At 64.0% G+C, this 15,326-nt stretch overlaps 3 protein-coding genes across 3 annotated transcripts; 1 reads left to right on the plus strand and 2 right to left on the minus strand.

Annotated features, from left to right (window-relative positions):
- Positions 1-44: 44 nt before the first annotated feature.
- LZTS2 (leucine zipper tumor suppressor 2) lies at positions 45-7,841 on the minus strand. Its single transcript, XM_082054353.1, has 6 exons — positions 7,796-7,841; positions 6,082-6,150; positions 4,372-4,839; positions 3,507-4,022; positions 2,701-2,970; positions 45-1,655 (listed from the first exon to the last, which is right to left on the minus strand). The coding sequence occupies exons 3-6, from the start codon at positions 4,798-4,800 to the stop codon at positions 975-977; spliced, it is 1,896 nt and encodes a 631-aa protein (XP_081910479.1). The 5' UTR covers positions 4,801-4,839; positions 6,082-6,150; positions 7,796-7,841; the 3' UTR covers positions 45-974.
- A 1,135-nt stretch (positions 7,842-8,976) lies between these two features.
- TWNK (twinkle mtDNA helicase) lies at positions 8,977-14,117 on the minus strand. Its single transcript, XM_082052397.1, has 5 exons — positions 12,767-14,117; positions 12,023-12,263; positions 11,302-11,409; positions 10,790-10,931; positions 8,977-10,136 (listed from the first exon to the last, which is right to left on the minus strand). Exons 1-5 carry the CDS (start codon positions 14,016-14,018, stop codon positions 9,879-9,881), a joined length of 2,001 nt encoding a protein of 666 aa, XP_081908523.1. The 5' UTR covers positions 14,019-14,117; the 3' UTR covers positions 8,977-9,878.
- A 99-nt stretch (positions 14,118-14,216) lies between these two features.
- On the plus strand, positions 14,217-15,263 carry MRPL43 (mitochondrial ribosomal protein L43). The gene is made up of 3 exons (XM_082052400.1): positions 14,217-14,404; positions 14,790-14,896; positions 15,034-15,263. The coding sequence occupies exons 1-3, from the start codon at positions 14,274-14,276 to the stop codon at positions 15,246-15,248; spliced, it is 453 nt and encodes a 150-aa protein (XP_081908526.1). The 5' UTR covers positions 14,217-14,273; the 3' UTR covers positions 15,249-15,263.
- The last annotated feature ends 63 nt before the right edge of the window (positions 15,264-15,326 follow it).

The raw sequence follows: 15,326 nt of genomic DNA on the forward strand, positions 1-15,326 counted from the left end.
CCGGACACATGGACACAGCCCTGAAAAAAACCACAGCCAGGGGCTCGTTTTTAATCGGCATTTCTGGGTGGTACACAGGCGAGCCAGGCTCTGGGAACAGGACATGACTGAAATAAAGTACAAAAATCCCCCCTCTGGAGCTGGGGGCGACCAAGCCAGAGCTGGACACAGCCAGGCTTTTCCTTTGGTTTGACACCCTGTCTGGGTGCCCAGCTGGGCCCCCCCCACGTCTGCCCACCCCAGGGATGTCCCCAGCTGTCACTCCCAGCACCGTGCCCCTCTCCCCTGGCAGTCTGGGCATCACAAGGGCATGGGCCAGGCGTTTCTTTGCAGGGGGAACAGAGGGATGCTGGGGGTGAGGGCATGGGAAAGGCACTGAGGGTAAGTTGCCCCGCGGCAGGGGTGAGGGGGGACACAAGCAGGTGGGGTGTGAGCTGAGCAAGGGTGATATGTTTTGGTAGGTCCTATAAAAATAGAGTTATTTAAAATGGCACAGAAACAATCCCCTGACAAACACACGGGGGTGGACGGGAGGCTGGCACAGGCAGGGACAGGGCACGTGCCATCACCTTTGGAAGTGGCTGGGTGACAGTGCCAGCAGGGATGAGAGGGAGGGGACAAGCCAGCCCTCCCGCTGCCCAAGGTGACCCTGGCTGAAGCCAGTGCTGCTAATCCCCTGGGCGCTAAGAGGATCAGCTGGAACCAGTTCTGGGCAGCCCTGAGGCCAGGACTCAGCACCCACCTGGCCCCGCATCTCACAGGCATCCCCCCACTGTGATGGGTGCCGATGTACCCTCACCCCAACATCGCAGTACTGAGGAGGGGGCAGCACCTGTGGTCCCTTCTGCCCCCTCGCAGTGACAGCAGCCTCTGCAGAGCTGGGGAGAGAGCAGGGACCCCCCCATGGCTCCCCAAATCCATTGGGCTGGAGGCTCCCTCCACCCTCCGAGCACAGGGCAAGGGAAGGCAGTGTCTCAGATCTCGGTGGCTGTGATCTCCTCGAAGGGTGGGTCGGGGCCGGGGGGGTCACAAGGCTCAGGCGGCGGCTCCTCGCCCTGGAGCCGGAGATGCTGGAGCCGCTGCTCGAGCCGTCGATTGCGGCGGTACATCTGGATGTAGCTGTACTGCAGCTGCTTCTGGTAGTGGATCACCCGCTCCTTCTCACCCTGCCATGTGCTGCGCTCCTGCTCAAAGGCGTCCCGCTGCTCCTGCCCGCGCTGCCGCTCCAGGGCCACCTCTGCCCGCAGCCGCTCCAGCTGCCGCCGCAGCCCTGCACTGCCACGAGGCTCCTCGCTGGATTGGGGACAACCCTCAGCAGGCGGGGGACACCCCTCGGCGGGCTGGTGGCATCGCCCACGGGTGGCTTCCCGCAGCCCTGCCACCTCCTGCTCGAGCCGGCCGGCTTTGGCACGGAAGAGGTCGGCCTCGCTCTTGCGCCGCTGCAGTTCGTTGGCGCAGACCTCCAGCTCCAGTGCCTTCAGGCGAGCAGCCTCCTGCAGCCCCTGCGCCCGCCGCTCGCCTGCCTGCAGCTGCGCCCGCGCCTCCCGCAGCTGCGCCCGCAGCCCCAGCAGCTCGGCACCCCGCTGCGCCAGCTCTGCCTGCGCCTCCTTCAGCTGCTGCTTCAGCAGTGAGATCTCCCCCGACTTCTGGCACACCTGCGGGATGATGGAATCATAGAATCATTTTGGTTGGAAGAAACCCTCAAGATCATCGAGTCCAACCATTAACCCAACACTGGCACTAAGCCACGTCCCTAAGATCCTCATCTACACGTCTCAAACACCTCCAGGGATGGTGACTCCATCACTTCCCTGGGCAGCCTGTTCCAGTGCTTGAAAACCCTTTCTGGGAAGAAATGTTTCCTAATATCCAATCTAAACCTCCCCTGGTGCAACTTGAGGCCATTTCCTCTCATCCTTTCACTTGCTACTTGAGAGAAGAGACCAACACCCTCCATGCTACAACCTCCTTTCAGGTAGCTGTAGACAGCAATAAGGTCTCCCCCTCAGCCTCCTTTTCTCCAGGCTAAACAGCCCCAGTTCCTTCAGCCGCTCCTCATCACGCTTGTGCTCCGGATCCCTCACCAGCTCCGCTGCCCTTCTCTGAACTCTCCTGAACCTCCATGTCTTTCTTGTGGTGAGGGGCCTAAACACGTACACAGTATTCAAGGTGGGGCCTCACCAGCATGGAGCACAGGGGGACAATCACTCCCCTAGTCCTGTTGGCCACACTATTCCTGATACAAGCCAGGATGCTGTTGGCCTTTCTGGCTACCTGGGCACACTGCTGGCTCATATTCAGGTGGCTGTTGATCAACACCCCAAGATCCTTTTCCTCCAGGCAGCTTTCCAGCCACTCTTCCCCAAGCCTGTAGTGTTGCGTGGGGTTGTTGTGACCCAAATGCAGGACTCGGCACTTGGCCTTATTAAACCTCATACACTTGGCTTCAGCCCAATGATCCAGCCAGTCCAGATCCCTCTGTAGAGCCTTCCAACCCCTGAGCAGATCAACACTCCCACCCAACCTGGCATTGTCTACAAACTTACTGAGGTGCACTCAATCCCCTTGTCCAGATCATTGATCAAATTATTAAACAGATCTGGCCCTAATACTGAGCCCCTGGGGCTAATGGGGCTCAGGTGCTGGCCAGGACCCCGCCAGCCATACCCTGCACTCAGCCAGTGCTGTCGGGCAACTCACCTCCCACTTGGTCTCCTCCAGCCGGGGTGCCAGCTCCGTGTGTTCGCGCTGGAAGGAGGCACAGCGTCGCTCCAGCAGGTCCCGCTCCTGCAGCAGCTGGGCCAAGTCCTCCTGCAGCTGCTTCTTCTCCTGCTGCAGCTGCAGCACCTGGAGCTGCAGGACCTGCTGCCCGCGCTGCGCTGCCTGCGCTGCCTGCCGTGCCTGGGCCGCACAGCGCTGCCGCAGCCCCTCCAGCTCCTGCTCACAGCGCCGCTGCTTCTCCTCGTACACCTGGGTGGCAGGGAGGGACGTGTTAGGGGGCGTGGCGTGGCACCCCCATGCTTCTGCTGCCCTCTGTAGGATGGGCACCCCCTGCCTATAGGGAGGGGGGTGGCATGTCCTCCCCAAAGCAGAGGAGAGGCCCAGAAGTAGTGTGATGTAGTGGTGTCCCCTCCCTCCTCGTGCCCCCATCCCTTGTCATGCTGGCCCCCCTATGTCAGCACTCCCAGAGCCTATAGGGCTCCCTCAGCCCCAACACCAGTGGGAAGAAGTCTCAGGTGCATCCAAAATAGGGCACCTCAAGACAAGGCACCTCAGTTAGTACAAATGCTCCCCCCACATCATATGAGGGTCCCCCAGAGCCTATATAGGACCACCCACCGGTGAGGAAAACCCCTATTCCCAAAATCACAGGAAAAAGTATTCCCATACAAGGGTCTGTAGAGGGTCCCCAAAGGGGGTCCCGTGCTCCCCAACCAGGAGAGATGTCCACATAAGGCATCCCAGGCAGGGGTACAGGTACAGGATGGGGGGACACTGGGGCATACCTGGCAGATGGCCACTTCGTTCTCATCCAGGCTGTCGCGCAGGAGCTGCAGCTCAGCCTCCCTCTCCCGCAGCTTGTCCTCCAGCTCCCGCACCAGCATGGCCTCCTCGCTGGGCAGGGGCGAGCGCCCGCAGGAGCCGCTCTCTGAGGACGGCCGGCCCCTGCCGCTCAGTGAGCCCGTGCTCTTGCTGGAAGATGAGCGCCCACTGTCCGAGTTGGAGGGGCGGCAGCCCCCTGTGGGGTCGGGGGGACCGTGGAGGGTGGCTGGCAGGGTGCCCGCCTCAGGGTGCTGGCTGCAGCCCGTGCTGTAGGTGGGCAGGCTGGAGAGGGAGTTGCGCCCTGAATCCGAGAGGGTGCTGGCGCGGCAGCTCAGGGAGCCGGGCTTCTCAGCACCCAGCAAGTGGGTGAGGCTCACCTGGCTCTCTGAGAGCCCTGGGCGCGTGCCCGGATGGGTGCTCCGGAGCTTGGGCACCACTGGTTTGAAGGCCATTGGGCGGATCAGGGTCTTCTCCACATTCTGCCAAAGGAAGACGAGAGAATAGAGGGCCTCGGGGACCTGCCACCATCCCAAGGGTCTGCCTGGGGTGGTGACAGTGGAGTGCCCTCAACCCCAGTGCCTTTGCACCTAAAAAGAGACAAGGGCCGGTCGCTGCCTGCTCTGTCCTTACTCTATGGGGTGCCCATACACACCCTTGGCATGAAGGAAGGGACATAAAGGGCACAGGATCACCACCTCCCCAGGTACAACAAAAATGGTGCCACATGGCCCCAGTTCACACCCCCCAGCCCACAGCCAACCCAGCATGGCACAGGGAGCAAAGCCAAGACCCCAGCACCCACTCAACCTGTTGCTGCCTTCCCCTCACCTCCTCCAGCTTGCCAGAGACAGGGACCAGCTTGGGGGGTGGCCCCTGGAGGTGATCACTGGGGGCTCGGTCATCGTGAGGCTCATCCGAGTCACTGCAGAGGCTGGCAGGAGAGGGGGCGTCGAGCCAGTCGCCGCAGAAGCCCCCGTTGGCGTAGGCGTGGGCAACACTGGGCACGGCCATGCAGGGCTCCTCAGGGGATGGGGGGTCCCGGGGGCTGGCCCGGAGCAGCCCCTCCTGCTTGCGGAATGAGGCGGTGGGGGGCCCCCCATCACAGGGCTGGCCAGCACAGTCGTGGCGGGGCCGGCCGGGCAGGAGGCTGCCGACGCTGCCCATGGCGGCGGGGGGCGAGTGGGTGGCGGTGCGGAGCTTCGCAGATCCCTCAGCAGCTGCCTCAAGGGGCACTGGCAGCGTCTGCACGATGGCCATGGCGGGGGGGCCCCCAGCGGGCAGGGGCACGCAGGCAGCCTGTGGGCAAGGGAGATGGGATGTCAGAGCCATGGGGACTGCTGGCTGTGCCCCAATGGCTGCCAGCATCCCTGGGTGGGCATGGGGGCAACCCCAGGTTCCCAGACATTACATCCAATCTCATGGGTGCAGGTTGGCCCAATGGAAAGCAGACAGAATGAGAGGCCAGATGAACAAGAATGAAACAAGGCTTAGCCTCGGGTGCAGCGCCAGCACCCTCCAACTGGGCTCAGCATCTCAAGGGAGAAGCCCAGGGGTGCCAGGGCCTGTGGGGTGCTGGTGGCACCATGGGGCAGCAGCAACAAGGTCCTGTCCCGCAGCATGACCCCGCCACAGGAAGCATGCCAGGGCTGGAGGCGAATCCCCAGAGGCACACAGAGAGATGGCTCCTGGGCAGCCTGCCCGCCTGCCTGCCCCACGGTTCCTGCCTGCCCCAAGGCACTCGCCAGCACAGCCCACATGGAGACCAGGGGACAGCCCCACAGCCCCCATCTCTTTGCAGTGACCCCACAGAGGGTGCCCTCCAACCTCAGATACCCACAGCAGGGTGCGGGGTACCCCAGAGACCTGCCAGGCCCTAATCAAGCCTCTGCTGACCAGGGGGACCAGGTCGGGGGTCCCTCCCCTAACCCACCCACTGAAGTTGGGGGACTACCATGGTACCACGTGGGTGAGTTGGAGCCTACATGGAACAGCACAGGGCAGGGGGCTCTGCCCCAGGCACCCCCCACTGAACCCCTGCTGGCCACCCACTCCACTGAGAGGACTGCTGCCATGCAGGCAGGTGGCCCAAGATGTGGGCACCAGGCTCTTTCCCAGCCCCAACACATAGGTGCCCCTTGTTCCTGCCCCACATGCCCCTCTCCAGCGGGGGAGGATGCTCTGCTAGTGCCCTGTTGTGGCCCCAAATGCCCCAACCCATGCCATACGCCTGCGTGACGGGCGCCAGCCGACAGGCTGGATCCGTCCCCTGCTGCCTCATCGCATCTTGCACGTGGCTGCGGCTGGCACGGGGCACAGGCGGGGGGGCCGCTGCCCGCATGGTCTCGCCTGCCGAGCTGTCACCTGAAATCAATCTGCCTGCCAGCGCCCGGGGGGACGAGCAGGGAGAGGTACCAGCGAGCCAGCCCCCCACGACACCATCGCCCCCACTGGCACACACACCCCCAGGGACACCGTGACCTCACATAACGCCTGTGACACCCCAGGGTGAGAAAGCAGGTGACCCCCCCCGCCACTAACCTTGCCAGCCGCTGCCCATCCGTCCGGTCCACTTGGGCTCTTGCACCACAAAGATGGCTCCACCAGCCCCTGAAGCAGGAAGGAGAAAGAGGAGCGTGGTTAGGGTGCCAAACAGCAGCGGGGGTCCCTGCGCTCCCCCTAGTCCTCCCTGCCCAAACCCACTGGTGCCAGCATGGCACAGAGGCTGTGAGGGCAGCGAAGTGGCTGGTACACTTCTCCAAACACCCAGGCAAGGCTGTGGGTGCCCTGGGAGGGGTGGTGGGGGCAATGGCCTCCTGTGGGGACCTGATGCTGCCAGAGGGGCAGGATCAGGGACTGGGGAGGGACATGAAGGAACCCCGTCCCAAAGGGCATCTCAGTCCCCCACAGCTGCAGCCAGGACTCCACCCCTGCGAAAACCCCCCAAGACGTGCGGGTCAGGGGGAAGCCCCTGAGGACAGCCAAGTCCCCACAGAGCCACAGAGGGGATGCTGCCACCACCAGGGCCCTACACTCGGCAGCCAGGCTGGGAGGTGGTGGGAAGGGACTCCATCTTCTCCCTCCCACAAGCCCCCCCAGCCCGCTGAGAGGGCCCCACTGCCACCAAGGGGAGCAAGTCACCGGGGGGCAGGGGCAGCCACCCAGCCGGCTGCCAGCGCCCTGTGAAACCTCCCTCCAGCCACCCAGTAAAACCAGTCAGCAACTGGGGCGGCGTCACCACCAGCTGCTCCGTCTGGGGCACAGCAAAGCCAGATCACATCGTTCCGACCCCAAAAAGGCAAGGGAGGGCTCAGTCCCTGCTCCATTGAACCCCCACCCTGAGCTGCTGGGTGTTTCTGGTCCCTGGGGTCCCTCACATGACAATGGCACCTTAGGGCCACCCCAGGGCAAGGGGAAGCAGCCCCTCATCCCTCCCAATGCACCTGGCCCGTGTGCACCCCCTCATGCCCCTCTCTAGCCTCCCCCACATCCTGAGGCTCCTCGAGTGGTGCTGCCCCCTTTGCCCACCCCACACCCCCCCTTGCCCTCCCAACCACCCCATACTGCCCCACTGAGCCCTGCAGCCCCCAGTCTGCCCCACGGTGCTTCCATCCTGCCTGACCCCACAGCTCCACTAAGTGCTCCACGGCTCCCTTGGGCCCCTGCTGCCCCACAGCTCCCTCAATATACCCTAAACATCCGCAAAGTTCCCCATGACACCCCCAAAGTGGCCTACGGAGCCCCAGGGCCTGTACTGCCCCACAACACCCCCAAAGTGCCCCATGGCACCCCCACAGTGCTGCACAGAGCTCCTGGGCCTCTGCTGCCCCTCAGCTCCCCCAAAGTGTCCCTAAAGCACCCCCAAAGTGCTCCAAAACACCCCCAAAGTGCCCCACGGGGCCGCTGGGCCTGCACTGCCCCACAGCTCCCCCAGAGTGTCCCAAAAGCACCTCCAAAGTGCCCCGCGACCCCCAAAAGTGCCCCATGGACCTCCACAGCCCCTGCATTCCCAGGACGCCCCAAAGTGCCCCTGAAAGACCCCCAAAGCGCCCCACGGCGCCCCAGCCCCCGGGACACCCGGTTCCCCCAAAAGCGGCCCCCGGGGCCCGGCCCCCCCAACAGTTCAAGTGCCGGCAGCTCCCCGAAAGCGCTCCCCGTGGCCCCCGCGCCTTGGCCGCCCCACGGTTCGCCCTGAACGCCGCCGCAGCCCCCCCACGGCCCCACGGGACCCCCCGGGCCCGGCCCCCGCACTCACCGCGGCCCCGCCGCCGCCTCCCGCGCCGCGCCGCGCCCGCCGCCCCGCCCCGCGCCAGGCCCCGCCCCCCTCCCCCGCCACGCCCCCTAAGACCCCGCCCCCGCTCCGCCAGGCCACGCCTCCGAGAGGGAAGGGGCTGGGGTTACGTTGCGGGTCCGTGTGGCAGCCGTGTCGGGGGGACCCCCCGCGTGGGTCACCCTCACCCCGTACAGCCCCAGTCACGTCGATCCCACGGCTGGGGGGTCCTCATCTCCTGCATCGCACCGGCCCAGCCCACCCTGGGGATCCCCATCCCCCAAAGCAGCCTCTGGCCCCGGGGAGAAGGTCGCCCCCAAGGAAGTGCTCCCCCAAAATTTGTCTGGGGAACCCAGCCCCCGTGCCAAGGAGACTGGGGGGGCTCTGCCTCATCTGTTGCTCCCCTCCCACGACAGGACGTTGCAGCTCTTGAGACTCTTCAAGGGCTTCAAATTAGAGGAAAATGAGGGAAAAAAATAAACATATAGACCGACCCTCAGCCCGGAAAGCCACGGGGCAGGACTCAGCCATGGGCAGCCAGACACACACCACCCACCCCAGGCAGTCTGGTGTCACCCAGGCTACCCCCCCGGGTCTCCGTCACCTGCTCCCAGCCCCAGTGAGGGATGGGTGGGTGGGCGGGAGATGGGGGTCCCAGACTTTCCCACTGCCCCACTTCCGCTCCACAGCCCTGTGACAGCACCAGCCCAGAGCTAGACCGATGGAAAATAGGGGCCAGGGAGCCGGGGGGACCCTTGGGCCAAAAGGGAGACACCCACAGCCCTCACCCCCACACAAAACCTCACCCCAGCTGTGCTTGGGGCCTGGCATCCCGCACCTTACCTCCATGTCCCCAGGACCCTCCTCCTCCATCACCCACTGCCTGCCCTGCGGGGCCTCACACCTGCACAGACAGCACCCAAGGGTACTCTCCTGGCCCTGGTGCACCCCGAAACCCGGGGCTGGGTGTGTACCGCACGCACCAGCCCCTCATTATGGCTCAGGTTAAAACTATGCCCGGCGTGGAGGCTGGTAATAACCCGTGGGCCGGGGCGGGATGCTCTGCGCAGCAGGGACCTCCCCTGGCACCACACCCCCCAATCCTCTGGGGGACACCCCCTCCCCAGGGTTAGGTCGCCTGGTCACAGGGACAGCAGCACAGGAAAAGCACTCACGTTTTTGCTTTAATAAAACTAGGAAGGGGAAAAAAAACCCAAAGGGATTAGACCAAGATCCAGCCATGGACTTGTCCTACCACGGCAAGGACTGGCCAAGTCACAGTATTTGTGGCCCTACAACCCAGAGGGCACAGGGATGGCCACTCCCCACAAGGTTTTACTGCTGGTGACGTCCCCTGGAGAAAGGGGACAGGGAGACCCTGAGCAGAGAGTGCTGTGTGAGGCATCAGCCAAGCAGGCAGAACTGGCGCGGGAGGACACCAGTGGTGCCTTCAATCCACTGTGAGCAGCGATGCCACGGGGGCCCCAGCTCCCACCACATCCCACGAATAGATCACAGCTCTGGGGCGAGAGCCACCCCCAACCTCTCACACTTCCCTGCACCACCTTCCCCTCGCTGCCTTCAGCCCAGCCAGGACTGAGCCCAGAGACCCATACCCCTGACAGGGGGTTCCCACCATGTGTCCCCCTGCACAGTCCCTCCCACCAGTGACAGCCCAGGATTTTGGCTCTGTTTTAGCTGCAGATTAACAACGTGCCACAGAAGTCCCAGAGCTGCAGGTTACTCCTCCACTACTCAGCCCATGCTGACTCTATTCCCCCTGTCATGCTCCCAGGACTCAGCACCAGTATGGAGCAGTCAGCATTTGCCAAACACCCCCCCCCCCCCCACTGCTCTTCTCCAGGACAAGGCCGCCACTCCTCTCACGGTAGCCCCATGTCTCTCAGAGATACTGTGCTAGTGGCCAAGAGGTTGCTTCATGCAGGAAACAGGGACAGAGCAGCAGGTGGGTGCTGCTCCCAGGGGAGAGGGTTGGTGTACCCCAGCCCCGTGCTCTCAGCACCAGTCCCCATTCCTTCTGACAGACCAAGGAAGAGACCTGCCGGGCTCACGGCTTCTTGGAGGTTCCTGAGCCTCCCTCTGGAGATTTTTTAGCTGAAACTGCCTTCTCCTCCTTCATCTTCTTCAGCTTGACCTTGCTTTTGCTGGATGATGAGAAGGTGAGTGAGGCCTTGCTGAACTCCAGGGGGAAGACACCCACATCCCCATCAAAGCGGTTCTTGGACACCTGCAGGTAGCGCTTCCCTGGCCCCGACACCAGCTTACGGTCCTGCAGGATGAGGACGTTGTCGGCCTCTTGGCTGGCCTGGGGGAAAGAAAACATCTCCAGGATGGTGCTGGCAATGCAGCCAGAGTCACAGGGCTTGGAGCTGCTCACAGGCTCCTTTGAGCCCTGTTACAGGGCATCTCAGGCCACATGAACTCCAGCACCTCCCCACCACTGACCCCTTGTCTTCCCCTGGGACATCACAGTGACAGGTTGGGGAGAGAGGCCTGAGCTGAAGCCACAGCCCTGGGGAAATGAGGGAGCACAGGGGTGGCCATGCACACTCAGAGCCATCTCCTGCCCACTGCTGCACCATCGTGCAGCATCACAAAAGACTGTAGCACTCAGAGGGCCCATCCCTGCACCCTCCCTGGCTCCTTCTTTAATTATCTCATTCTACATCCCACTCACAGTCAATGAGCATTAATTAACCACCTAAAGCCTCAACAGAGCTTTAGTTGGCAAAGAGTTTGCTCCTTGTCTCCATCTCTGTACCAAGGCCTAGCCAAATCAGCATTCCGCACATCCCCAAGAGGTGACCGGAGTCCTGGGGACATCCTGCCCCTCACAGCACCTTTCAGGTCCCCAGTGAAGACACAGGGAGCTGGGAACAGCTGCCCAAAGTATCCCAGCTCCCTCCTGGGAACACGCTATGCCTAAGTGACAGGAAGGGTCATCCCAGCCCAGCTCACCTTGGCAGAGCCAAAGATGGAGGCCGTCTGCAGCTCCTTCTCGTCATCCTCCTTGCGGGGGTGGATGACCAGTGTGATGTGGCAGCTGTTGTCCGTGGCAAACTTGCGGAAGGCACCGACGATGTAGTCCTGGACAGCGAGCCTGCCAAGGCAGTGAGAAGGGGGTCAGTGGCTGGTACTGCCTGGGGTGCGAGGCAGGAAGGCGCTTCCAGGTTCAGCCCATCAGCAGGAAGCACCCAGGGGTACAGGCTCACACTCCATGGGGCAGGTGGGCCCTCGTGGGCAAAGGGATGGAGAGTGACATGGGTCACAGGTAACCGGCTCACCCTTCCCCACTCGCATCCCCCCCGGGGCAGTGATCTCCCTTTTAACAAAACAAGGCTGCCACGCCAGTGCGGTGAGGGAGGCACAGCCAGTGTATGTGTCCCCAGCACCTGCCATGACACCCAATGGTGCCAGCTCCAGTGACAAGAGTGGCAGAGGAAGGAGGGAGCAGCTTGGAGAAGGGCTACCTGTCCACAGAGAGGTGCTCGTGTCCCATCATGAACTGGAGGTTGTCAATGACCACGTGGGTGATGTCGTACATGTAGACAGCATGCTGCATGGTGTCAATCACTGTCCTGGGTGGAGGGAGATCAGGATCAGTTGGGATCAGCCCCAGGGACGCGCAGAGGTGAGAAGGGGAATGCTAAGGCAGGAACAGGGATGGGGAATGGCAGAGCGGGGAGGCACCAGGCTGGTGCTGGTGACAGCTGGCCGCTGTCCACCAGGCCCTGGGCACGTCCCACCTCCACATCACCTGCACTGCAGGATGGGGCAGCCCCCTAACCAGAGGTAAGGTCAGCTGGATCAGCTCCTGTTCCCAGCCCATGGTGACCATCATGTCCTCCCTCCTCAGCAAATGGCAATGCTGCCAGGTGAGCAGGGTGTGGGGGGACACGTCCTGCCAGAAACAGAAGCTGATTTTGGAGTGGCCAGCAAGCACAGGGACAGGTCCCTCCCCTCATCTCCACCCCAGAGGGAGGATGTGACAGTCCCTGTGACAGCAGGGATAGGGCTGGTTGAGCCACACAGTCCGCACGTGCCAAACCCAGGATGTGACCAGCCCCAATGTGCCTCCCTCCAGCCCCAAAGCCACAACCCACTGCAGGAGAAGAGCTCCAGCTCCCTACGGCCCCGCAACACGCGCCACAAGGGGTAAGTGCCACCAAGGAGGAAGGTGTAGAACTATACTTGATGTTCTGCTGGCCATGGAAGGTCATGAAGTAGAGTGGGAGGTCCTCAAAGCGGTCAGCCCACTCGTCATACAGCTCCAGCTGCTCCTCCAGGCGCCGGGTGGCAAACTGTGTCAGCATGATCTTGGCCAGACGGACGTTGTTGATCTCGAAGCTGCCCCACAGCGTGCACACCCCCTGCATGCACAGGTCCAGTGCGTACTCACTGATAAAGGTTGTCTTCCCACTGCCCGTTGGGCCTGGCAGGATGATGAGGGGAGAAATTAGCTGGAGGAGAAGATCTGACCCCTCCTGAACATGCTGGAGGCTGTTCAGAGGTGGAAATGCCGGGGAGCAGGATTAGAGCAGCCCATCCACAGCACAAGCAGCCAGGCTGCAGGTCCAGGTGCATGTGTGACACCTCCAGCAGCCAGCAGGTCCATGTGGGGTGCGGGGAAGAGCTGAGCAGCTAAGGGGTGGCACAGGGAGGCCTCAGATGGTGGGGCGGTGGGTGGGAGCAGGGGGTAGGGCGCACCACTGGGCTTCTTGTGCCACCCTGGGCAGGGAGCCCATCACCACATGGGTGTGCTCAGCCATAGCGCACCCAGAAACGTGCCCCAGCCTCTCATGCATCCCCACGACAGGCTCAGCTGAAGCCATGAGCAGAAATGGACCAGGAAGACTTGTGAGGCATCACCCCCAGCAGGGTGAAGCCACTGATGTGCCCTCTGCTGCCCCCACCCCCCAGCTGTTTGCCCATCACCTGTGAAAATGGTGAGCTCCCCTCTGCGGTGCCCTTTGAGGAGCTTGTTGAGCTCAGGAAAACGCGCCCACTTGACGCCAGCCACCTGCTCGGTGTTGACCAGCTCCCCAAACACCTCCTCACGCAGCTGCCGGAAGGAGACGATGGATTTGTGGCTGGCGGGCAGGGCGGCGCGCAGGATCTTGGTGAGGTTCAGGTCCTGGTTCAGGGCCTCCAAGGGCCGGGGCTGCAGGTCGCCAGGGCGCACCACGGAGCAGCGTCTGAGACTCAGCTTGCGAGCAAAGAGCTTGGCAGCTTCCCAGGAGCGCAGGTCCTCACCCAGCCACAGTGTGATGCGCTTGAACTGCTCCAGGTAGGGGAGGAGGGCGGGGGGTAAGCAGGTGGCCCCCCGTGGAAGGGCCAGGCTGGCCACCCCTGTAGCTTGGTGCAGGGCCAAGGCATCCAGCTCCCACCCAGTTAAGACCAGTTCTGTGTCTCGGCGGCCAATCAGTGGCAGCCCAAAGAGATTGTGATAGGTATCGAAGCGGGGTAAAGTCTCTTCCTCATAAGCTATCGCATCCCCCTTCTTCTCTGCCCGCAAGAGCTTCAGGCCCTTCAGTGTTGCATCACGGGGGCTGAACCAGGGGAAGACAAGGGACTTGGCAGTCCTTAGGTAACGCACCCCGAAGCGTTTGAGGGTGGCGTCTGTCACCAGGGAGATGCCAAACATGGCCTTGGTCTCGTTGGTCTCTTTCTTATCCAGCAGCTCCCAGAGCGGCAGTGCCCGGTCCCAGATGCAGCGGGCATCCTCGCGAGCCCGTCGTGCATCCTCCTCTTGCTCCTCGGAGCTTGCGGGGGGAATGCCGCGGTGCTGCAGCTCCACGTTGGCCTGGAAGTCCTGCCAAGTGCCCTCGGCCAGGGTGGCCGTGCACAAAAAGCTGCCTGTTGTCTTGTCAATGAAAAGCGTGAACGGGGCGCTGGCAGGCGGCGGCTGCTCGTCCCGGCCGCCGGTGAAGAGGCTGGGGGTGTGCAGGCAGCTGTACCCGTCGTGGAAGGGGATGCCCTGGGCGCGCAGGTACTGCCGGATCTCGGTGATGGAGACGGAAGGCACGGGCCCCTCGGGGGAGGGCAGCACGTCCTTCTTGTAGCGCCGCTGGGTGAGGCGGCCCGGCACCCCGGGACTCAGGGCGGCTCCTTTGCTCCTCACAGCCCCGCACAACAGCGGCAGGAGGCGGCCGGCGGCTCTGCAGGGCCGCAGGGGCACCAGCGCCATCCCGCCCGCGCCCGCCTCCGCCCGCGCCGCCCCGGCCCCCACCCGCGGCGCTGCCGACCCGCATCGGCGGCGGCCCCGCGAAACCCCGGTCCCGCGGCCCCGCGGCGCTCAGGCCGCCCCGCTCACGTGGAGCCCCACGGACGCCGCCATTGCCCGGCCCCGCCGCTGCCGCGCTCAGCGCGTCACATCCGGGAGAAGCCGGAAGCGGATGTTTCCCGCTCCCCGCGCTGTTCCGGGTCCGGGTGAGGCGGCACCATGACGGCCCGCGGGTCCCCCAGCCGGTTCCTGACCGCCGTCCTGCACAACGGCGTGGGCCGCTACGTGCGGCAGCTGCAGCGCCTCCAGCTCCTCTTCAGCCCCACCGCGGCCGACTCCCGCGGCGCCAGGTACCGCCGGAGTCACCCCGACTGCTGTCCCCGACCGCCGGGGATGGGGACGGGGACGGGGACGGAGCGGCCTGGCGACCCCTGACCTCTGACCCGGTGAGGGAGGGGCCTACGAGAAGCTGCGGTGACCTCTGACCTGTGTGCGTGGGGAAGGTGCTGCCGGTCTGTGACCCGCTCGGGGGGGCGGGGCAGGGGCCGTGACCCCCGGCGGTGGCGCTGCTGACCCCTGACCTCTGAACCCGGCTGCCTGGTGACCCCTGACCTGCAGACGGCACAGCCCCGCCCTCTGCGCTGGGACCACTGCCCCGAGCGGGAGTGACCCCGCCCATGACCTTTGCTCTGGCTGTGGTGACCTGTGACCCCGCTGACGTCCCCACCCCCACAGGCAGTTCGTGGAAGAGGCAGCGCTGGACTTCGCCCGGCGACACCCCGATGTGGTGCTGTACGTCAGCCCGCGGCCCGGGCTGGCCCCCGCGCTGCTGGCCGAGTACCGTGAGTGTGGGAGCTGGGGGCTTGCGGGGCGGGTGGGGACTGGCCCTGCCCAGCTCTCCGAGGCAGGGGAGCAGCAGCCGCCCCCCGGGGGGCTGCAGGGTGGGGGACACCGGCCTGACCCCCTCGCTCTGCCGCAGTGAACGGGACAGTGCGGGAGGAGCTGATTGCCAGCAAGACAAGCGAGGAGATCGTGCAGTTGGCCACCAAGCTGGCCGGCCAGTCCGGCCTCGACATCATCCGCATCCGCAAGCCCTTCCACACCGACAACCCCAGCGTGCAGGGCCAGTGGCACCCACTCACCAACAAACCCTCCGCTCTCACCGTCCAGGGCCCGCGGCTGCAGCCCAAATAAAGCCTCTGCCCCTCACCTTGCGCCTCCACATCCTTCCCTCCTCCCGCTGTCCCACATCCACAGAGAGATACTGCCGCA

The sequence above is a fragment of the Streptopelia decaocto genome (genome assembly GCF_964273445.1).
Source record: "Streptopelia decaocto genome assembly, chromosome: 5".
In the NCBI taxonomy this organism is placed as follows: Eukaryota; Metazoa; Chordata; class Aves; order Columbiformes; family Columbidae; genus Streptopelia; species Streptopelia decaocto.

Excerpts from the sequence above, each read along its gene's own strand:
- LZTS2 (XM_082054353.1), bottom strand. The coding sequence starts at position 4,800 with ATGGCCATCGTGCAGACGCTGCCAGTGCCCCTTGAGGCAGCTGCTGAG. Across the intron at positions 2,971-3,506 it reads ACGAAGTGGCCATCTGCCAG|GTGTACGAGGAGAAGCAGCG; the intron begins GTATGCCCCAGT and ends CCTGCCACCCAG. Across the intron at positions 1,656-2,700 it reads TGGAGGAGACCAAGTGGGAG|GTGTGCCAGAAGTCGGGGGA; the intron begins GTGAGTTGCCCG and ends ATCATCCCGCAG.
- TWNK (XM_082052397.1), bottom strand. The coding sequence starts at position 14,018 with ATGGCGCTGGTGCCCCTGCGGCCCTGCAGAGCCGCCGGCCGCCTCCTG. Across the intron at positions 12,264-12,766 it reads GGAGCTCACCATTTTCACAG|GCCCAACGGGCAGTGGGAAG; the intron begins GTGATGGGCAAA and ends TCATCCTGCCAG. Across the intron at positions 11,410-12,022 it reads CATGGCCAGCAGAACATCAA|GACAGTGATTGACACCATGC; the intron begins GTATAGTTCTAC and ends CCCTCCACCCAG.
- MRPL43 (XM_082052400.1), top strand. The coding sequence starts at position 14,274 with ATGACGGCCCGCGGGTCCCCCAGCCGGTTCCTGACCGCCGTCCTGCAC. Across the intron at positions 14,405-14,789 it reads GCCGACTCCCGCGGCGCCAG|GCAGTTCGTGGAAGAGGCAG; the intron begins GTACCGCCGGAG and ends CCACCCCCACAG. Across the intron at positions 14,897-15,033 it reads CGCGCTGCTGGCCGAGTACC|TGAACGGGACAGTGCGGGAG; the intron begins GTGAGTGTGGGA and ends GCTCTGCCGCAG.